This window comes from Silurus aristotelis (assembly GCF_946808225.1).
Source record: "Silurus aristotelis genome assembly, chromosome: 3".
Classification (NCBI taxonomy): domain Eukaryota; kingdom Metazoa; phylum Chordata; class Actinopteri; order Siluriformes; family Siluridae; genus Silurus; species Silurus aristotelis.
The window spans coordinates 20,305,874-20,329,747 of record NC_139576.1 but is presented as its reverse complement, the minus strand read 5'-3'; the positions used below and the strand labels follow the sequence as shown (position 1 = coordinate 20,329,747).

General features: G+C 37.6%; 1 protein-coding gene across 4 annotated transcripts; it reads right to left on the bottom strand.

Annotated features, from left to right (window-relative positions):
* Positions 1-364: 364 nt before the first annotated feature.
* On the bottom strand, positions 365-22,680 carry map3k20a (mitogen-activated protein kinase kinase kinase 20a). Of its 4 annotated transcripts, none has more exons than XM_083536719.1 (20): positions 22,468-22,669; positions 19,095-19,286; positions 18,363-18,450; positions 16,577-16,678; positions 16,303-16,368; positions 16,084-16,112; positions 15,852-15,989; positions 15,333-15,419; positions 14,954-15,028; positions 13,912-14,018; positions 11,847-11,982; positions 8,562-8,606; positions 8,042-8,072; positions 7,760-7,899; positions 7,128-7,190; positions 6,841-6,939; positions 3,488-3,604; positions 3,326-3,400; positions 2,712-2,862; positions 365-1,911 (listed from the first exon to the last, which is right to left on the bottom strand). In XM_083536719.1, the coding sequence occupies exons 2-20, from the start codon at positions 19,251-19,253 to the stop codon at positions 1,235-1,237; spliced, it is 2,385 nt and encodes a 794-aa protein (XP_083392845.1). In that variant the 5' UTR covers positions 19,254-19,286; positions 22,468-22,669; the 3' UTR covers positions 365-1,234. The 4 variants fall into 4 exon arrangements, with proteins under 4 accessions (XP_083392845.1, XP_083392846.1, XP_083392847.1 ...); XM_083536720.1 differs by having other exon boundaries at positions 22,488-22,639; XM_083536721.1 differs by lacking the exons at positions 365-1,911; positions 2,712-2,862; positions 3,326-3,400; ... (4 more) ...; positions 8,042-8,072; positions 8,562-8,606 and adding an exon at positions 10,427-11,294 and having other exon boundaries at positions 22,468-22,680.
* Positions 22,681-23,874: the final 1,194 nt, after the last annotated feature.

The window sequence follows — 23,874 nt, the reverse complement described above, 5'->3', positions numbered from 1 at the left end:
ATTTTATTATACAACTCCACCTAATGAACAACTAAATCTTGTTTGCCCAATTTCCTGTCTGTAAGTAACTTGTTTATGAAGTAAACACAAAATGTGATTAATAGAATAATACAGACAAAGAAGAAAAAGCAGGTTTATGAATCGTCCTTTCAGGACCCTCAGCGGTGGCGCCAAACTTCTTTGCCATATTTACATAAGGGTGCCTGAAGCGCGATTAACATCCTTCCACCTACACATACAAGCCTAAGCACACCCCCTTACACTTACACACACACACACACACACACTCACTCACTCTCTCTCTCTCTCTCTCTCTCTCTCTCTCTCTCTCTCTCTCACTCACACACACACTCACACACAAATATAGAGGTTATATTAAAACTTTTTATTTTAACGATGCAACGGGATATAGCTGGCAAAAGTGTATATAAAAATATAACTAAAAACACGATCTAAAACGTGGAGCAAAACAAACCAAATTCATCTTGTAGTAGTGACTTTCATATAATTCAGGTTCCAAACAATATTTAGAAGTACTTAAATATTCATATTTCTGACGTGTGTGGAGGAAAAGATCTTTGTCATAAAATGGAAACATATCGGGCATGAAGACTGACAACCAGAGTTATATAAATATTAGTACATTATTTTTAAACAGTTTATTCTGTAGTCTAATACAATCATTTGATTTCCATCTGCATTAAAAAAAGAAGTGCAATACACCGGATTGTAACATGCAGATATACAGTATGTTATCTTTAATCTTTTAATACATTTCAGACCCTTTGGATGATTTTCCCCAAAAAATTTTTTTAAAGATTTATTAAAAGTTTTGTTAAAAAATGTACAATCTCTTTACTGGCTCTCAGACCCCAGTTTAAAAACCACTGGTAAAATATTGTGTTGTTATAAAAGTTTGTCATCTATATTGTAGAATGAGACTGGCTCTGGAAGTGTTAAATTGAGGCTTTTGGTAAGTATTGTGCGCTAAAAATGTCCTTCTACTCATTCTTCTTTTGACTGGCAAGCCTGCAAATTGGCAAGCCTGCAATGAGTGGCAAAACATGTCTGTTCATAATCCTTTGCCAAGCAGTTCTTATTATACCCGTATACTCTGACTCACTATACCCTGACTCACGCTGCTGCTTCTGTTATTTGTAAAAAATATGTCTTTTATGGTGTAATAATTTAATTATTCAATATATATGCCCACACATAAACAGCATAAAAGCCCTTAGCTCCGCCCACGTCCCCCTCTTCCACCCCTTCGTGAACGGCCTCTGAGCTGTCTTTGGTCCTGCTGCTTATGGTCCTGTTTGGGAGGCTTCTTGCGTTCCACTTTTATCCATCCTCCCTCTGTAGCTTTGGCATCCTCTGGCTCCTCTTTCTGCTTTTCACCTACTGTTGATGTCACCAATCCTGGGATTATTTGTATTTGGTTTTGTGGTACTACGTGGTTAGTTCGGTGTCGTCCTCCTCTTAAACCGCCGTGAGAAGTGTGACTTCCCCCTCTATAGGATTTCCGTTCCACTGCTCCAGTTAGAGAGCTATAGGAGCTCTTTCTCTGGTAGTTGTGCATTTGCCTATTTTTATTAGAGCGGTCTCTTTCCAATGTGCTCTCTGAAGTCGTACTGGATGGGCTGCTACCCTTTGACCCCAGGTGGATTGAGGAGAGTTTGGTCGAAAGTGTAGGCGAGGAGCTCCGGGAGTCGGCCCATTGTGAAAGTGAACTGCGACTGGGTGATCTTCGCACGGCAGAAGCATATGAGGACTGATCACCGAAAACAGACAGGAACTGTGGGAGGGTCATGCTGTCTGATTGGTTGCTTGGAGTGGCACTGTGGCGCTCATTGGCAAAGTTGTCTTTGAGTTGCTTTGATCTCAGACTGGATATCCACTGAGGATCAACACCTGTGGGATAATACAAAAGTCATTTGCAGTCATTTGATTTATAACATGATCAAATCAAATATTAATACTATACTTTAAAAATCACAGTATATTTTTATCTAGCGTATATTATACTTTTAAATACTTTTGTACTAAACTGTCTATTATGCAGACACCTGGTTTGCAGAAGCAAAGAAATCAATACAACTAGGTTTTTTTCTGTATAACTAGACTATATGGCCAAAAGGACGTGGACACAGGAGCATTAACATTTGAAGGCCTTCCCCACACTGTTTCCAAAAGTCGAAAGCACACAATTTTATAGGAGGTATGTGTATGCTGTAGTTTTACGAATTTCCACTGCTGGAACTTACAGGGTGAGACCTTCTTATTTGACATTAGTGCCTTACCAAACTAATGTTCTTTTCCAAACACAAATCTCTTTCCAAAGCCTCCCTATAAGAGTGAAAGCTGTTATAACTCCATATTGCTCCGGGTTTAGGAATGGGAATCAACAAGCACATATGCATTATTGACAGGTGTCCATATATTTTTGGGAAAATAGAAAATGAGGAGACCCTTATGTGAATGAAAAAAAGGTTAAAAATAAGTTTTATGTCCCCAGAAGTAACAAAAGCATCATAATTGGAGCATAATAATTAATTTCAATTCTCTTTACCACTTTTATTTTTATTTTCATTCAACATTCTAATAATAACCAGACACATTATATACAATCGCTATATCAGTAGAAGCTTCCTCTAATTTTTAACTCCATACTCACAGTGTCTATGGTTCTGAACAGTAAATATTTGTATTACCAGTGTTGGAACTGCTTTTGTAGTTCCCCTCCCCATTTGCTGGCGCTGTTTCTATGAGCAGCTCTACACCTCTGATTTCATCTGGGCCACTGACCAGACTCCACTGCACTGAATGCACATGCCTTGTGCTCTTTGGAGACTTGACATCACTCTGATGAGACAATAAGCATTGGGTGAATTACAGTATGCATAGATCCAAACAGCAACCAAGCCTTTCCCCCAATTTTTCCCCGACGGAATCAATTATGTATATATAAGTCTTATCTTCTTCTAATTCCCTACCGCAGATTTGACACAACTGGATAGATATAAGGGATAAAAGTCTACATTGAACTTCAACTGTGGTTGAAAAAACAATTGGTTTAAAGGCTTAAACCAAACAACCCAAGTTAAGTGTAAAAAAGGAGTGATCCTGGTTGGGGCCAGTAAAAACAAAGAACATCCCCAATCGTTTTACTGGAAATTCTGCCATTTTTAAAGTCATACCTACACATACATACAGTGTGTAGAAAAGTGAAAGTATAAGAATGTTTTCAGAGATACATTATTACCTTATGTTCCTTAAATGTGTTGTGGTCATTACATTTTTTTGTATGTTTGGTTGGTTGGTTTACCTCATAATTTACAATGCAGTCAACAGTCTGTTTGTCAGGTATCCCAACAATCCATTTTTCCATCACAAAGGGTGGCTGAAAAAGTACATGTCATACATCAGCACACTAGCTTATACTGAGTTATTCATTATAACCAATAATACAAACAAACACGAAACATACCTTCGTCATCTTTGAGACTTCCACATCTGGTCTATTTGCATTAAATGTGATATCTCTGATGTAGGTTAAAGCAACTTCATCTCCGTCAAGCTCCAAGTACATTTTCCATTTGCAGTCCTGCATGAAGGAATTAAGAAAATGTGGTCAGTTATTAGCTAATAACAAGTTTTCTCTAGTTTTGAGGTTTTGTCAGGAAGAATTTGAGTACACAATTTTTGAACTGTTTTGAATAAACATAATTCTACCTGTTTATTAAGGGTTTCTTATACAGGGGCTGATAGAAGCCCTGAGATGGGGAGTTTATTTGGAGTGTGGATTTGACAAATGTTTTTTTGCCCACAGTCTAAAAACATTGTAGCAGGTAAAAATAACTATACTAATATTAACCCTGGGTGTGAATGAGTGAGCAATTGTGTGTGTGTGTGTGTGTGTGTGTGTGTGTGTGTGTGTGTGCTCGCGTGCCCTGCAGTGGACTGGAATTGCTGCCTCACATTCAGTGTTCCAGAGATGGACCTATGCATACGCACACATTGAATCTTCTTAACAATTTAGCAGAGCTTACTGGCATGTTTTCAAGAGTTGGGAGAAAAAAACCCCAGAGAAAACCATTGAATGTATAAAATGTTACTTTAAGATAAGATATACCTTTATTCATCCCACAGTGGGGAAATTTCTGTCTAGACAACACAATGAAACCACAAGAAATAAGCTGCTATGGACAGTAATAACTTTTCATAAGAAATTCCACAAGATAATAAAATAAATACTTATGTTATCCAACAACAATTTCACAAAACTCACGTCATGTGATCAGAGATGACAATAATTTTTATTCCCTGTGTGTAAGAACAGCATTTATATATTTTTATATATATGCAAAAGTGTGAACATGTGCATTTGTCAAATGGGGATTCATCTGACCATTTGTCTCCTGCTCACTTATAATGCACACATTTATGAATGAGTGAATGAGTGCATTAACAGCTAAACAATTGTCAGCAAAGGACAGAAAACTATATAATTAACTACCTTCAAAGAGTAGAAAGGGGAACATATATTATTCTTATGTATAATTCATATTATTTGTAGCTATAATACAAGTTTTGATTTGATAGTGGTTAAGGCATAGAACTTAGGGTGTTGTGGATTTTAGTCCCATCCATACCAGGCTGCAACTCTTGGGCCCTTGAGCAAGGCCCTGAACCCCCAAAAGAGACAAATACTGAGCTCAGAGACCAGCATATGTGAATATCCAGTGTATTATCTAGCCAAGCATATTGCTCATTACTCCAACTATATAATACTATAAAGAATAAAAAAAAAATCTCAACTAGTCGTTAAAGCTATAATAAAAGGAGACAAAAATGTGCAAATGACCTTATAACATCCACTTTCATTCCTATCATCGATGCAAATGTACTCATCATCAGAGGATATAAAGTTATAAAGTGCTGGCTGGCTTTGGACAAGGTGCACATGCTGACAGAGCAATAATGATTCCTCCAGCCTGGGCACCATTTACCGGTCATTACTTAAAACGCACTGCTCCTGTTGCAAGCCAATCTGCTGTGTACTGGGATCAGAGGGAGATACATCATAGCAGAGCCCTATCACACATCTTTAAATCCTCACTACAGTGTGGTGTGAGTCTTAAAATGAGGAGTGTGCCATGGATGCGCATGCGTGTGTGTTTATAGGGTGTGTTTGAGGCTGAGTGTGTCTGTGTTTGCTGGATGGATCTCAAAGCAGCAGTGTCAGAGGTCCTGAGTGTGTGTATGTCAGAAGCCATGTCTTGCTGTACAGGTGCCAGACTCCTCCTCATTGGAACAGGCTGCTAGAACCTTGGCCTGGCGCTGTTGGGCCTGGCCTAATCACACCGGCAGAAACAATGCGCCATGATGGCGGCCAGCACAGCAAGCGTCTAATGACGCCTCATACATAATTCAGCACCTTTCCCTCGACTCAGCGCTGATATCCTCATTAACAGCACACTCGCTGCCTGTCAGATGGCCAGTGCACAATCGCAGGCCCCTCATTTAGTCTTTGAGAAGTGCAGCTGCTACCATGACACCGCCAGAGAGAGGGAGAGATAGAGAGAGAGAAAAATTAGAGTGAGAGAGAGAGGAAGAGAGAAAGAGAGAGAGAGAGAGAGAGAGAGAGAGAGAGAGAGAGAGAAAGAGAGAGAGAAAGAGAGAGAGAGAGAAGGCGGGGGAAGAGAGAGAAGGAAAGAACGGGGAAAAGTGAGCAGAGCGGGTTTGTTTTATTTAGTCCAAAAGAACCTTCCAGTTTGTAAAAACAAGGCTGACACAGAGCCTGACACCAGGCAGGGGAAAATAATTAGCTCTCATTTTCTCAGCCTCCTGTTTCCTTCTCCCTGCTGAGTTTCCTCCCCACTAAACCACCACATGTCAGGAGAAATGGGAGGCAATTAGCGGCCTCGCTTCAGCCCTGCCGCACGCACTGAAAGGGGACTATTTATGATGGGACAATGAACAGCTGAAAGATTAAATAACATTTGCCTTTTAAAAAGAAAATGACTTCTGGCTAAATGGGCCATTTTTGATTAAATTCGAGCAGCAAGTGGAGAAGCGGCCTTTCTCCCCTCTTTGAGATCTGAACAAAGCCTTCGCAAGCAAGAGGGGGTGTATGCAATGTATCACTTTAGATGGAAGATTCATCTATCTTTTTTCTGTTTATTTTTAAAGGAGGGAAGAAGAAAAAAATAAATCTTGCAAACAGAAAAAAAGTGCTTAGTGAGATGGTGGTCAATAACAGGCTTCTTTACTTAAGGAAATGGCAACTTCAAGGAAAGTGTCGCCATCTTGACATCCTAAAGAGTCTCAGTTCTATAGACTGATGACAAGTCATCACCCGGGGAACAAAAGGCCTCGTTCTGCATCGCAGCGCAAATAGCAGTTAAAAATAATGAATGCAAAAACATATCTACGCATTATATGTGGTAAGAGGTAAAAAAAAAATAATAATAATAATAATTAAGTATGAATTTCAATTTAGAAGTTCAATTTTAAAGCGCTCATATATAGCTGGGGGCTTTCTGGCTTGATCCCAACATATTCATGACCAAGGTTAGGAGAAGAGATAAATAAAAATTTTAAACACTAGGCTCCTTTACTTGACTGAATCAAAGATATTCAGTTCTATAAAGTTACTTAAAAGCTTCTTTTTGCATTTTTATTTTGCCCACCAGTTTTAAACATCTCATCAAATCAGGGATTAAACCACCTAATCACTGACTGTCATCAAGTCTTCATCAATTTAAGATCAATAATTATCAAATTATTTCACAACTTTTCTTAGGCAAATATATTCTGTTATCAAGTCATCAGGTGTACCTGTGGACCTGTCCCTGGTTTCCAGTGATAACCAAACACTAGCTCCAGATTTACAGTCTTCCTCCAGCTTAGTTTTTCTTCTTCTATGTCCCATTCATCCTGGCATTAGACATGCAAACAGACAAAACTCAGCTTACGTTATTAAAACACTGTCAAAATGTAGTACTTTGGTAAAGTTCATTAATTAAACACTTATTTACCAGCACATTATCAAAGGAAATTAATGAAGTGACTTCAATAATCACAAAACCAAAAATGACAAACAAAAACAACACAACTGGCCATACCTTTATTAATGGGGGGAAATGGAACAGGGCCAGGTAATCATTCGTTAATTTTTCAATTTCAGCCTGAAAAAAAAGTATAGAAAGAGTTTCTTTCAGGAATATGATACATAATGCATGATAGAGATACAGACACAGTCACATTTTTCAATTTAATAAGAAAAGAAGTCTTTCAGATAAAAAAACTTAAATTTTTTTTTTAAAAAAGCACTTCAGAATGTGCTGTTATAGGATAATAATTAGTGATGGATAGTATAATTTAAAAACAGTTATTAGTAGGATAATGTTGATCATTTTCCTGTTCACCACATATCCTGAAGTGATATTCTTCTCTTTCGATTCAATGTTTTCAAAATAAGTTTGTTCCCATGGTCTACAATAGACAATAGCTCTCTTACCTGCTTTTCTACAAACCACCTCAGACTGTTATCACATTTTCCTATAACTGCAAGCCTCATTGTATTTTATTCGTTATGCTTCAATGCTCTTATACAACCTTTAAGTGTTTATTTCCTCAAACCCAGTGCTACTTTAATACGAGTTATACTTTCATAAGTCTGTAAGCCATTTCAATGTGTTATTATACCAAACAGCATTAAATCTTGTCCTCTTGTGCAGCAGTTTTACTACATTACCTTCAGGTGTATGATATGCCCTTTAGAGGAGATTCCCATATCTCTCATATCGGCCTCAGTGAGAAGCAGCAGCCTGCGTCCAGTGATATGGTTCTTCTTGAAGACATCAGCGTAGCGCTGCATTTCACACTCTACTCCGTCTGGCACCAACATAGTCACAAACACACAAACATGATGCAGGAAATTTTACTTATACTCCACGTGCACATGAACATTTGGGAACTCTTTATGAATCCAAAATTATGAAATAATTAATTAGATCATATTTTGAGAACTTCTTACCTGTCCCAAAAATCTGTGACATCCAGAAGTACTGTAAAATGGAGGCCATTATTAGTAAATAAACCTGTTACAATTCTAAAGTCCTACATCCTGTTGTGTTAAATTACTGAAATTTGAAAAGGTGCTACAAGACATTTCTTTTTGAAAATCTTACCGCTACATATATTGAATCTGAGATTGGACGATTATGAGCACTTTTAAAAAAGAGACTGAAAGTGTGTTGGGTTATTCCACTTTTTACATATGTTAATCATTTAAATTGATTATTGACTCTTTCTATCAATGGCAAAACGTCTGTTAAACTTTACATGTAAATGTATTTTTACTTAAAACTTTTACTGGTTTGTCTTACGCTTTAGCACTCAATTGTATGAAACATTTTATAGTATTATTGATTGAGGCATATATAAGTTTTTAATTTTCATCTGAAAAAGTTTAATATACAATTGCAACGCAATCAAACTATAAACTTGGGCCTTGTACTGAATGACTGTAACACTCATTTAACATTGATACTGACCACATGTTCCTCTGTCCAGACATGGATGGCCAGGTTCGGGAGCAGCTAGAGAGAGAAAGAGAGTAATGCATACAAACAGTGAACTCTTATTACAGGATGGCTTTAGTTAACTCATAAATGCTATAATGTAAGTTAACATAAATCCCATAAATTCTTCATGAAGTTTAAATGCCCAGTAAATATAATATGCAGCACTTTTGTATGAAATGTCCTAACAAACTCCAGGGGGACATATGCATTACAAGGCAAATGCCAGTCAAAACACAAATCACTTTATTAGCAGGCAATATTATAGTACAAGAACACTGCTGTGCTAAAAGATGGCGAAAGGAATCAAAATGAGTAATCTGTGCGTGGAATATGTCAAAGCTCTTATATGTGCATGAAATAGAAATAGAAATAAAAAGAGAGAAAGAAAAGCACAACTGTTGTGTTTCTCCCACTGTGGCGCCAGATGGGCCCTCATCTCCACCGTCTGAGAAGACCTCATATCAGAGGATGTAAACAAAATTAGAATAATTAAAAAAGAAAAACAAAACATCTGCCACACGTCAGAGCTACATGACATACATTTGAGTAATTAGAGTGACATAAAAGTGAATTTCAAGCAGCCATCTTGAATTTCGCGACTGGCTTGCATGGTTTTATAAGGATGGGAACCCGACTGTTGACAAAGAAGAGATGGGATGAAAGGAGGTGTGGAGACAGTCAGCACAAATGACTCTGTAATTGAAATTCCTTTAAGAGCTCAGCAAAGTTCAGCAGGGTGCAAAGTGCACTCTGCCTGCTGGAGTTATCCATGAGAATATGGCCATGATTTGACCTTATGTTCAAGTTGACGCCACAGGAGCACATCCACACATCACGTCCCGAGATTACATTGAGAATAGAGCTTATTCAGGGGCACATCAACGGAATCTCCAAAAGATTTTTTTGGTATTCTTGAGCCAAAATAAATGCAGTTGCAGTGTATATGTTCTTCAATATGTGTGTAATGTATAGTCACAATTTGTCTCCTGAATCATTCCTTTGCTATTTCACTTACCATTTGAACTCATAAAACAGGAGTCTCATATTAGATGTGTGCAAAGAAAAGAAAAAAAAAAGAAAGAAACTATGGAAGGAAAAGAGTTTAAGCTGATTTTTTTTGTGACAAAGTTTATTGCAAAAGGCAGAAAGAGGCAGGAACAAAAAGGAAATCAGATTAAAAATAATGTCAAAGGAAAACACTGGATCTAAGACAAACTGCAAATACAAATTCAAAACTTTCTATACTATATTTTGTATATATTTTTATAAGTGTTTTAATGAATATAATTAATTTGATTGTTTAATGCAAGCTTTAACAATGTCTGGATAGTAATAATAATAATAATAATAATAATAATAATAATAATAATAATAATAATAATAATAATAATAATGTTATACTGCAAACAAGGGCACTACAAGTAAAAAAAAAATGTAAGCAATAAATATTAGAACATGAAAATTTCATTAGGTGTTTTAATAAAACAAAGAAAAAGTGTGACTTCATATTTGTATCTGTGTGTAGAACATATGAGAGTCATTTACCCTGATAAACCATGAAGATAGTATTAGTATGCTTTCTTTCAGTTAAAATTTAAAATATACTGATATAAATCAAATTAATAAAAAGATGTAGAAACAAATGTGTTTACATATTTTATGTGAATTTTGTAGCTCATCCAATGTAATATATACAATATCTTTTCTTTTGAAAAGATTGCTTTTGGTTGCTTTTGGTCTTGTGAATCAAAGCTTTATAAAGTTTTACAGAAGGGAATCTCTCTCTCTCTCTCTCTCTCTCTCTCTCTCTCTCTCTCTCTCTCTCTCTCTCTCTCTCTCTCTCTTTATAACACTCTCTAGCCTTTCTTGTGTATGTGAGTATCTCCCAGCCTCACTGCTCAAATTGGCCAATCTTAATGTCAGCAAAATGTCACTTCATCATAAAAGCAACGGATCTTCACTACGCTGACACGAGGCTCGTTCGACCCCTCAGCACGCTTCTATATGTCCACTTCATTTGCCATAAATGACATCCATAAGGACTCTGAAGGCGTTGGACCGGCAGTGCTAATGCAGTCCATACGTAGGAGTGGGAAACAATTATTACTTTCACCGCTTAGCTCAATCGGAGATGTCTATATATGTTTCTTTTTGTGTTTTGAAAAAAATAAAAACATGGTGTTATTATTACAAAAATAAACCCACAAAAAAGTGTAATAATTGTGATATCAGGACTACATCTAGATCTAATTGATCATAAACCTTACAGATAACATTTGCCTTTAGAATTATGAGTAATATCTTCAATATGTTTGTGAACAGTGAGGAAAGCTGGTATAAGACCACAGTTTTTAAGGCCAGCTAATTTAACGAGAGGAGCTACTCCTAATCGCTGTCACTGTCGTCGGACCAGCTCAAGGCAGCCATGCTGATTTTGTGTCCTTCTCGCATGGAACAGGTCTTGGAGGAGTTCTGCGTGGCCTGCATGCTGACCTGCATGTCCGAGTGCAAGACAGGGACAGAGGGGGCATCCAGGCTGAACACATCTTCGAAGCCTTTCATCACAGCTTGCAGAGCCAAAGCACCCAGCTCGCCGTTACAGCAGCCCCTTATCTCACACGACAGCTCCGAGCTCTTTGACTCCTCCATCTTAGCCTCAAAATATGACTCCGAACTTATCTTAGTGGCCAGGGGGGGAAAGAACTGAGAGGAGAGCAGAAAAGGCAAGTGAGATAGAGAAAGGGTGAAAAAGGAGAGAATGGGAAAACGAGACAAAATAAGATGGGAAATGGAAGGATGGAGAGTAAATAGACAAATAGACATAAACAAATAGCAAAATCAAATTCAAATGCAAGATAGAAAAGAGGAAAGCTGGAAATTAGTAATTTGTTTAATGATAGAGGAATGGGCATACAGATTAGCACCAGATGAAAAAAGTCCAAAAGTTTGTGCCACTAAATATTCATTACTGTCTCCCTATTTTGTGCTCTGCAAGCATTTTGTAGTATGGCATGTGAACACATCCAGATTAATATCTGTCAGCATGCTGTGTAGAGCAGCAGCACAAACCAAACCGAATCATTCTGTTCACATTTACATTTACCGCCTGCCTTACATGGAGTGAGTGCATGTGTATGAGAAAGGTGGCAGGTGATGATGTGAAAAAAGTGAGAGTGAGTGAGTGAGTGAGTGAGAGAGAGAGAGAGAGAGAGAGAGAGAGAGAGAGAGAGAGAGAGAGAGAGAGAGAGAACTCACCGGAGTGTTGGACTGCTCAACGAGTTTTTTTTCCCACATCTTGAGGCGGCGCTCTCTCTCCTTCAGCTCCTGCTCTTTAGTGCTCAGGTCCCTCTCCAGCTTCTTCAAGCGATCCAGAGTCGCCTCGATCTCACGCCTTCACACAAGTAACATTACACAAAAACCTCAGTCTTATATCACAGGTGCACCAAACCCACACACCAATTCAACAAAGATTTATTTCCCTGTTTTATCATAATACCAGTTTTTCGATCATTCCAGATAATATTATTCTTATTATATATATATATATATATATATATATATATATATATATATATATATATATATATATATTTTTTTTTTTTTTTTTTTTTTTAATATAAAGGATATTTAATATCCTTTCTCCACACACTTTTCTTAAAGTAACTGAGATGCAATTAATTGCATTTTAATGGTAGGTACCACATACACAAAGTGTTCTTAGACTTAATTTTCAATGCAATACTATTTTATTTTATAGTTTTAATGGTTATTTTAGACGTTTTAGACGTGGTTACAGAACAGGATAGAAATCTGAATGTGGATTTACACCCATAATGAGCAAATCAGAAATGACAATGGCAAAGGAAAAGCCCCGTAGATGAATCTCAAAATAGAACTAATCATCTTTTTATTGACAAAGAATAGACACTGATAGACTTTTATATGAATGAGTAGGTAGGCATTAATGCCACTTCTGTTTTAAATAGGACAGAATGTGTTTTGATTCATAACAGTGAATAGTAATTAATATACATCAACATAATAAAATCTACAAAAATCTCTTTTGTAAAACCAGTAGTTGTTAGTAGGATGCTTATTTAGTATTTTCTGTTGTTATTTACTGAACATAATTTGACCATTATGATCGTGCAGGCCACCAGGGGGGGTAGTGGGTAGGCTGCACATTTTTGTCCCACGGCAGTTATTTATAGAAAAGCATGTGACGCAACCCAGACCTCCCACTCAGTGCCCTTCAGCTCGGCATCCACTCCCACTCCAAACTTCCCATGTAATTGCTTTCCTTGCTTGTCACTTACTCGACAATCACACATGGAATTTCGCATTCACATGCGCCCTTAGCTTACTTGTTTTCCAGACATCCCATTTGCTGCTTTTACTTTCTCTATTTCAGAAGGAATGACCTGAAAGACGGGAATATCTTGTTCTGCTCTGTGGACCTCTACTAGCTGATCTTAATATAGGACTATCATCACACGACCAGAATCTTCTACAGCTGTCTGTCACAGCACCAAAAACACTGAAGCCCCAGCCTGCATGATGGGAATGCTTCATACTGACTAGGATTGACTCCTACATACTAAGCTTCATACTGCCATCACGTAGCTAACATATAGATCACAATATACAATGCAGACAGTAAGCATTTATACTGATATATCATTTTGGTTTAGATTCTGGGCTCCCACTAGCATATTACAATTATAATGAAAGAATGACTACATGATTTTAAACAGCAGATATTTTTGTAATTGTTCTAAATACTTATCTTCAGATAGTTGAAACTGGCTATTAACAAATATAATCAGTTTTGGATGTATTAATTTTAATGTGATATCAGGGTTAGTAAAGCTCGCTGAGGTTGCAGAATAACTCTTTGCTCTTAATAAACTTGAATCTATTCACTGCTTATTTTCCCGTTTAAAACATACATTTTAGATAAACCTATTCATAAACTACTGTCATAATTCAGCTTGAAGGTGTTGTCAACTCTGAAGAACAGATAAACAGTAAATGAGGGTCTAAGTATGTTAATGTGATTAAATACTTATATTAAATAGCAGTTTATAAGCAGTTTACATTTAATTTGTTGAAGCCTTCACAAAAAGTCTTGCTAAGAAGCTGTGGTCAGCCATTAATTTGGCATCCCTGCAGCGGAGATTTAACAGAGGGAGCGTGGCAGTGCTGCGGCTGGAACCCCTGACCTTCTGATCGGTCACTCGGAGCCTTAACGATTAACTTACGCTGGTATCTAAACACATATAGTGCATGTGTATGTAAGCATGTATGTAAATAACCTTACCTCCATTCTGCTTTGTTTTGTAGGAAGGAGTTACACTGGTCAGAGAGTTGGCTATCATTGCACATTGCCTCTAGGATGGACAGGATCTCTTTAAACAAGGGTCTTTTCTACAACAGAACAACAAGTGCCAGAGTACATTCAAAACTCCATTATCATTTCATCCGAGCAAACAATCGGGTGTTTTTCTAATTTACACAGGATAGCGATTTTGTATTATATCAGGTTAAGCAGCATTAATGTAATTATAAGAAACTACTGTAATTGAATGCGTAGTATTTAAACCTGTAAAGCCTATAAACCTGCTTGTGCTAATTTTGCCATCCAGTTGGCTAGTAGTCATGTATTACTGCAACCATTTAAAATGTCCATCGCTATTAAATGCTTCTTTAAATATATTAATACATCATTTGGAAAATAGATACTTGGTGAATCACATGCAGCATTAGTATCCAACATATGATGAACCAAGTCAAAATAAAAAGAAATGTTATATCTACAACGATGTCATGTTTAGTTGTGAATTGGTTCTTAAATAAAAAACTGGCTATTAAAAAAAAAAAACTGGCTTATACTACTCTTATTGACTGGCAAGATTAGGACTGAGCTAGTGAATGTCTATTAATCATCTTCACTGAGCTGGGTGTGGAAGTGTTTGAGGAGATATGTGACCTGACAAACTGAAGCCTGATAGAGGGATGACAGAAGCCTCCTGGATTCTTGGAGCTTACCATTTCATTCAAACCAAATGAAACATTAAGAAGCTCAAAAAATGGAACCGCGGGTCATATCTTAATTATGTGCTCTTTGTGACCTTGTTCTTAGCGATTGTTCTAACTGACTACATACTGGTTCAACACTAGAATAAAGGTAATAACTGGAGAGAATGTATTGTCACTTGTTTACATTGCCTTTATTCAATGTTTATTGCAGTTGTTTAATGGAATATCAAAAAAACAGAACATGAATAAATTGCAGTGTCTGCAGAAACAGATACTGTGTTCTAGAGAGTTAACTAATTACTCTTTTCATGACTAATTCTTACCATTGGTTCTGTTTCCCAGCATTTCCTCATCAGGTTTGCAAAACTGGCAGGGCAACTGCTGGGAATTGTCAATCTCTGCAACACACACACACACACACACACACACACACACACACACACACACACACACACACACACACACACACACACAAACACACATAAACAACTTAATTTCCATCTTATCCACTTTACATCACACAAGTTACAAAAAACCTGCAGTATCTGCAGCACAAAAAGTTATGGGTTTGGTAAACTTCAAAACACTTTCACTTGACCAGTGTGAACAAATTTAAGCATGTTTTTCTGATCGGATAAAAATCATAGAAAGCTAAACAAAAAGCTCAGATCTGTAGACTGTAAATAATTAGTTATGGTTTACCTCATTCTTCTCCACTACCAGCCAAGCCACTTGCAGCCCCTCAAGCCCCTTGAATGGAATCTCACGAGTCAGCATCTCCCACAAAACCTAATATACACACACAACATTTAAAATACCATATACACACTTCAGGTTTCGGTAGACACACACACACACACACACACACACACACAATGTTATGTTGATAAGTACAGGTGGACTATTTAAACATTTTATACCTGTAAATTCCCAGTAAAGGAAGGGTATAAAAATACACAATCAAATTAAAAGACAAACTAATTCTCCCCTCTATTCATGCCTTTCAGAGGAATTGAAACAGAATATTAAACACTGTTTCCTCCTTTTTCACTTTTGGTTTGTACCCAGGATTTTGAATAACAGAAAGGTGGTTAAGATGCAAAAGAGAAAGTCAAATTTGTTTAGTCAAATTTGCTCATGTGAGGGGTTTCACATTCTCAAACACACACACACACACACACACACACACACACACACACACACACACACACATACACTCACCACTCCATATGAGTACGTATCACATGTTTCAGAAACAGGAAGGCTCTGAATGACTTCTGGGGCCATCCAGGGGAACGTGCCCACCAGAGACATGTGTGTGGTGTGGGAGTGAAACTTAGATGCTCCAAAATCACAGATCTATAATACCATGGGCAAAGTTATACACATATTACATTTCTGCACATGTGATGAAACCCATCAATGCATCATGAAAAAAAGCTTGAGGAAATACCTTGAGAACTTTGTCTGCCGTCATGACCACTACAAAGATAGACATTATAATTGTAAATAGGTTTATAGTATTTATTGGCAGGGTTTCATAAGAACTAATTAAACTTTAGTGATGCCTTACAATAAGATTTACAAAATAGATCATAGTAGTTATTGTATCATTTATTTTACAATGAATGATTTAAAAACAAACTTGGGAAAACCTCATGAGAATAAGTACCATTTCGTGACTTGAGATCTCTGTGGATGACTTTGACCGGGGCCTCTGAATGTAAATAATGCATTCCTGAAATAAATAAAGAGAGAATTACAGCCTTTATAATTAAGTTCAATGAAAGCTTTTACAGTGTTCATAATGTATGATGTTGATTCCAGAAGCAAATTTCTGATTCAGATCCAAATGTATTATTTTCATTCATGTGAATTAAATAATGAATGTATATTTTGAAATGATCTTTAGCTACTTCCTGGTGTATGTGCACATTTATGTGTACCTTTAGCTATCTCTGTCGCCCAGGTCATGATCTGTCTCATGCTGATTTCTTCACTTGCATCACTTGATAGATACTCATATAACGACCCTCCGCTGGCATACTCTGAAATAAAGCACATCAATGTAAAGGTGAAATATCTAATGCATTATGTTTGAAAACTCAAAGCAATACACCCATGCTGTAAAACAAATGATTGTTTTAATCAAATTTGAACCATTCAAAGAGACACTGCTGATATTTGTTTTAGCAAATATTGACATTATATTTCTATTCTTCTATCATTTTTTCAGTGTGTTTGAAGCAGAAATTTAAAGATCATGTTATCAGTATACAGGTCCCATGTTTGCCTCATATTACCATGAAGGAGTGAGAGTGACCCCTACTGTCCAGTATCGTTCCCCTGGGAATGTGGCCAGTTAAAATATGAAAGGGCTTCCACCCATGCCTTTGTACATATACATAATAAATAATATGGTGAAAGATATATAACACCACACAGCACTGGAGTTCCTCTTTCTCTCTCAGAGAATATCATATTCGTTTATTAGACATCATTTATATTAATATCATGGAGAACTCCAAAACATATCTTCAACACAGGGTACACATTTAATCTAATGAATGTAACTAAAAGACTTTCCTATCTGTATATGTGCTTTTTATTTTAAGGTATATAGTTCATTAAAAAATTGTAACAGGAAATTTATTGAGCACAACATTATGTCACAACAGTTTTCTCTGCAGTGGACTTTGCATTCTTTCGTTAAACTTCTCCTGCCTGTGCTTTATCATGACTTTCCAGAGGACTTACCCTAACTATTTCTCGGAAGTCCTTCTTTGGCATGTGTTTAAACTATTAACATATTGCATTTGACTATAATGCTGAAACTTAATACAATAATATTTTTTTTATGAAATTTAGAAGCCATCTCACACGGGACATTTCACATACAGCAGCAAGATAATCAGATAAACTGTCTATTAAACACTGGCTTTGACAATTTAATTACTGAAATATGATGGGACAGGGGATTTATAACCTTGCTGATGAAACTGGAAACACAAGACGCCAGCCAGGCCGCCTGTAAACGTGTCTCCTTTACCTGGTGATAATTAGTTTGGTCTCTGATAAATAGAGATGGCAGTTTCCTGACAACCAATTCTCCATCTACATACTATAGCCTTCCTCCTGCTGCACTGAGCACCTAGCAAAGCTGCTCTGATCTGGTCTGAGTCTCTCGAATAAAAATGCAATATTACATAGCACTCTACCGATAGCTGCACAAGGCCAAGCCATTATTTTAATAGCAGAGCTAAATAATGACACGCAGGAGAGATTGCAGTAGTGTGGCTTGTAGGACAATATTCCTATCATCTCATGACCCTTCATTAATTTCATTATTTGGTGCAGACGATAGATTGAGAGAAATACAAATCTGAGTAATACATTTAATAAACAAAAAATTATTTCCATCACCCACCCTGGTGCCTTGACTGTTTACACAAACTCAACAAATGCTGACATTACCTAGTGATAAAAGTGATAAAAAAAAAAAATACACTGCGATTAACCGCTGTTTACTTAGTGTGGCCACTTCTTAGAAAGCATCAATAAAAAAAATTATGAAAAATCCTGCGCAAATATTGACATTCATACACTGCTGCAGATTTATCATTAAATATTTATTTGTTGTCACTGGCTTTTTATTATTACGATGCAAATAAGTCTTCAGTGAAGTAAATGATATTCATAATGAGACAAAGAGCACAAGGGGCTCTTACAGACCTGTGACTATTCCATAGTTCGGGGCCTGAAGAATTGCGCCATAAAACTGGATGATATTTCGATGACTGAGTACACTCAAGATCTCAGCCTATGACACAGGAAGAAAGAATTAAGGATAAAAAGTTAACTACATAATGACAAAGAAGGAAATTGTTTTTCATTTATGAGAATGTATTCTGTGTAATTTACTATTTTATATGCTCTGACTGTTAACAAGAATGGCATGCTGTATGAATGGGTTTTGATATTAAAACTGTTATAATAGCCAGATTTTAGGGTGATACAAATGCTTAATTACATCTGCCTGTATCTATGTTACAGTTATTCTGTCTAATGTGTCCATGTAACATATCTTTTGACATTTTTGAAGACTGTATAAGTGATATAAAAAAAAACAATGACATAGTCTGAGCTAAAATTAAAACGTAAAAAGAAAGAAATGATAAAATGACAAACCAATCACTTCAAAGTAATTTGAAGCCAAACAGTTCTCACCTGAGACTAATATGATTTAATTATGTGATAATTTTCTTTTAAAGACACAGTGCATGCATTTCTAAGATCACAAATGAAACCCTCAGCGCCACACATACCCTCTTCAGAGCAAGGGGGGAAGCATATTTGAGGCTGGTGCGTAGCACCAGGCGCTACATGCAGAGAGGCAATTAAAATGATTATCACACTGACAATTAAAACGCGAATATGAAAAGCGCAGGCAATTACGTCGCCCACCTCTTTCTCAATCTTCAGCAGCTTTTTCACCGCGACCTCTTTGTCCTGAGAGATCCAGCGGGCGCGGTACACACTGCCAAAGCTCCCGCCGCCACAGTTCTCGTAGAAGTGGATGTCATCGAATTTGATTTGAACGAAGGAGGCGCCCAGAGACGCCATGGCATAATGACACTTTTAAAACACTCCGCTCTCCTGTACAGGCAGCGAGTAGGCAGAAAAAGAGGGGAGGGAAACAGGCAAATGAAAGATAAAGTTGATTTGAGTCCCTGTGCTGCACAGTGACATCCAGGTCTGAGTCCCTCTTGTGTCTACTTTTGTACCATTGTAGAGTGACACAGATAAAGATATACACCCATCCACCCACCACCACATATACACACACTCACTCATACATATTCACACAAACACACACGGTTAGAGTTACAGGCAGTGTGAGCTCACTGTGCACTCACAGTAACATGTTTGACTCTGGTGTCACTGGCTGTTTTGACTGCAAGCGGGGAGGGGTGTCATTTCTGAGCCAGAGCTGGACTGAGTCTAAAAAGTCTGTTTCAATGACGGTAACTGTAGGTGGCTGTGTGTTTGCGAATAAGAGATAAGAGCAACCTAAATTACTATGTGAATAAGTGTATGCATATGATATTCCTCATCCATGCAAGTGCTTTACAGCACATTCCTCCTATGCCCCCTCTTCTAGTCACCCCCAACTGAAATGTGTGAGTCAGACTCAGTTGTATACAGCACACAGGCTCTTGGCTCTGGTTTAGGCCTGAGGTATTCCTAGCGTTCAGCCTCTTACACGCTCATGTCAAACACAGTGCATGAATTTCCGAGATCACCACTCACCACGGGAAACCCGAGACAGGTCGAGAATATTCCCGACCACTCCAGGTCAACGGTAAATAAAAAACACTCACGAAAAGCATTTCGTTTTTCCCTTCCACCTCGTAAATTGGGATTTACCTGAATCTATTAAAGGTTTTAAAACGTTTTATCTTAAACTAATGCCTTTTTACAGCATTTATCTTACTACCTGAAAAAAAGGAGATAATCATATCAGGCAATGTTGTAGATAGTAAAATCAGTAATGCAGAAATCTCACGCCATCAGTTTAAAGCAGTTTGTAACTCTTAAGAGAGATTATAGTTCTTTAATTATTATGTAATTTAGAAGATAACTGAAAAAACATGATCTGCAAGATTGCTATGCAATGGTGCCGACTGATGTCTTTGTTTCAGGATTTTGTTTACATATTTCTGGTCCGGAAATCAAAGAACAAAGGTGCTCAACTGTGCTCTTTTGCACAGAACTCTTTAACAAAAGACCAGAGGAAGCACCTCCTCAACAAGTTATTTATTTAAAAAAATGCATTCTTGTTTTCCTTCCTTGCTCCTCTTCCTTTCGTTCTAATCCAGGCTTAGTTTTCGAAATATATTGCACTAACAATGTCATTAAAAGTGTCACATTACACATTCTCTCTGATTGTATGATCTTTACAATTCTGTCTGGAGCCTAGAGCCAAAACATTATTGCACATCTACAAAACGTTTAAATTGTGATGCTTCAGGACTTAATGAACTCCATTCATCTGGGAAGGCTTTCCACTAGCATTTTGGGGCATGGCTGTAGGAATTTGGGCTCATTTAGCCACATGAGAATTAGTGAAGTGAGAAACGGAGTCCAGATGGTACTCCAGTTCATCACAATTGGGTTTGATGTGGCTGTGTGGGTCACTCAAATTCTTCCACTCCAACCGTGGCAAATCATATCTTTATGGATCTTTTTTGTGTTTATTGTCATGCTGGAACATTTTTTTACACTTCTATGTTCTAGCAAACATACCTACAGCATACAAATATATTCAATGTAATTGTGCGCTTCCAACTTTGTGGCAACTAGTCTGGGGAAGGCATGATGAACAGCTGTCCATGCAAATACTTGGCTTTAAAAAACGTTTTCGTTTTTTTTTTTTTTTATCGGATCCAATATTGATATGGAGAAAAAAAGGCTATTATTTTATTATTTCCTTCGTCTAACACCCCCCTCGACCTCAAAAAAATAAAAACACATTACAACAAAGGAGAGAACATGTATTCAAATATATATATATATCGGCTTTCCATTGTCTTTGAGGCTTGCATTATGTGGTTAATAGAAAGGGAAACTGAGCATTCATTCAGACAATTTGTGATTAGTGAATGGCTTGCATGTTGCACAGCAATGACAAGAGGCACACCATCTCTCTCTCTCTCTCTCTCTCTCTCTCTCTCTCTCTCTCTCTCCACTTGCAAGTCTATATTTAGCTCTGCAGGTCAGCAGCATGGCTGTTCCACATATCCATTATAAAGGCGAGGACAGGGCGGGCACAACATTGTCTCCACTAGACCACAATAGCAGAGGTCAAGGGTAAACGGTGCTATACAAGGCCTGTGTGCTGCCACATAAATATCCTTGAAACTAACTAATCCCCATACATTTAACAGGCATTGCGCTACTGCTGGCGCTTATGTAACCCCAGGAGTATGCGCAAAAGTTTTTCTTAGACCAAAACCTCACCCGAATGCAGTGCGCCTGTGTGTCATTTGGCATAAAGAAGACACGAGGCCAAATAATCGAGAAGGAAAAAAAAAAAAAAACAGTAGGGAAGAAGAAGAAAGGGGAGGCGGGGGGGGGGGGTGTTGCCAATATAATCCGCATACCAATCTCGGTCACGTGACTTAGAGTGGAAAAAGAAAGTAAAAGCTCCCAATATGGTCCTGAGGCTGTAAAAGCAAGAGAGACCCCCCCCCCACACCCCCCTGGACAGGCAGTACACTGATAGCAGCACTGCGAACACACACTGGATCAACAACCTGCAAAATGCATTTCTCTAATTATTTAAAATAACTCTGGAGTCTTTCTGTGTGGTCCAGACAGCGTGAATCTAAAGGTTTTTGGGTAGAAAATTCAGTAGAGATGCAGAGCAAGAGAAATGTAACCTACCCTGCCATTTAACATTACCCAGATCTAGCAGGCCCTATAGGGATCCTTACAAATAAGCTTGAAGCCCTAAAGTAATGTAAAGCATGTGAGTAAATGTGCTCTTTTTTAACCAAGCAGGTGACATACAAATGTTAAAAGAAAACATACACAGGTTAGTCTAAACAACTACAAATATATAACAGGTGCTATTAAATAATATCTAGTGCACGTGACATGTCGTGCGATTCGAAGTTGCTTCATATCGTAGAAATTCCACGGCGCGAGTTGGATCAGACGTGACCGATCAATACAACGTCACTTCCTGAACAGAAAAGCCGCACGAACGCGATATTAGGATTATTGGCAATAATTTAGTAACACACACGAGAGTGTCAGACAAACAGTTGCATACCAGATGTTGTATCTCCCCACCCTGTCCGCTCTTTGGGCTGAATGGACCTGTTTGACGGTTTCTAAAGGTCGGCACGGAGCTTGTGACAACTCGCGACTTGCCTTTCTGTCGGGAATTCACGTGTTGCACAACTACATTTCATCTGCCAGTGTCTCGAAACAGCGGTGGCTCCGTGTTACGCACACACACAAACACACGGGGCAACAGCGCCACGCGGTGGACATAAACGTCGTTACCAGATAAACTTACATTCACAGATCTATTCCCCACCCTCCTACATTCCCTCAATCCATGGAAAGACACAAGTCAGAGGAGTTAAGATGCTGTCATGAGTGTATGAGGTATAGAAATATGTCTGGAATTCTTTTATGCACTGCTATTGCTAAATACCTAGTCTAAGTAGAGGACCAAACGCAGTAAACACTTGGTGAACAAGATAGACAGGGTATAGAATAAAGTGTGAAAATAAAACAGTAAGTAAAAAACAGTGGTGGATGAAGTACACAAACCATGTAGTTAAGTTATATTACTCCAGCAAAAGTACAAGTGATCCCTTTAAACTTTTACTTGAACAAAAGTACAAAAGTATTTGCCTTCAAATGTTTTTCAGTGTCCAAAGTACTATGATTTATTATGGCTATAATTATGGCAAAATAATCGTGCAAATAAGACCATGGGTGCTATGGCAAGTTAGAGTCAGGACTTCCTTTCGGTATTTATTACTCTGAAAATGTTCTGCGTGCTGTTAAACTGATGCAGAATTGTCTGTTGGTGTTAAGTAGATGCCACCAAACAGCAATCAAAACAAGTAGTTAAGTTAAAACTCTCCCTAAATTAAAATAAAGTACAGATATGTGAAAAAGCTACTTAAGTAAAGTAACAAATTACATTTACTTCATTACTGTCCACCACTGATTAAAAGTGGTACAATATGCCCTTATGCACGTTTACAGCATTTGGTAGATACCCTTATTGAGAGTATGGCTGGGATTTAATCTCATAACCTTCATCTCCAAAGTCCAATGGCTTAACCATTAAGATACTAAGAGGCTCAGAAAGCGTACCAGCATACAATGACAAGCAGTTCATTAATGTTTGGGTTCGGTTTTGTGCTGGGGAAACTCTCTGGATAGAGTGAAGGTGTGTATCCGCATGGTGAAATGAGTTATAATCTATAACTGTTTGTAATTTTAATAAGCCATTTACAGGTTAAATGAATATCACTGATTATTTAATTATATTATATATTTAACAGTATGTGAACAGCCAGTTTTCAATGCTGATGTTTTGGAAGCAGGAAAAAAGCCAAGCGTAAGGATTTGGGCAACTCTGATGAGAGTCAAATTGTCATGGCTGTACAGAGCATCTCCAAAGCTGTTACCAGTAGGCAGTGGGTGCATCTACCAG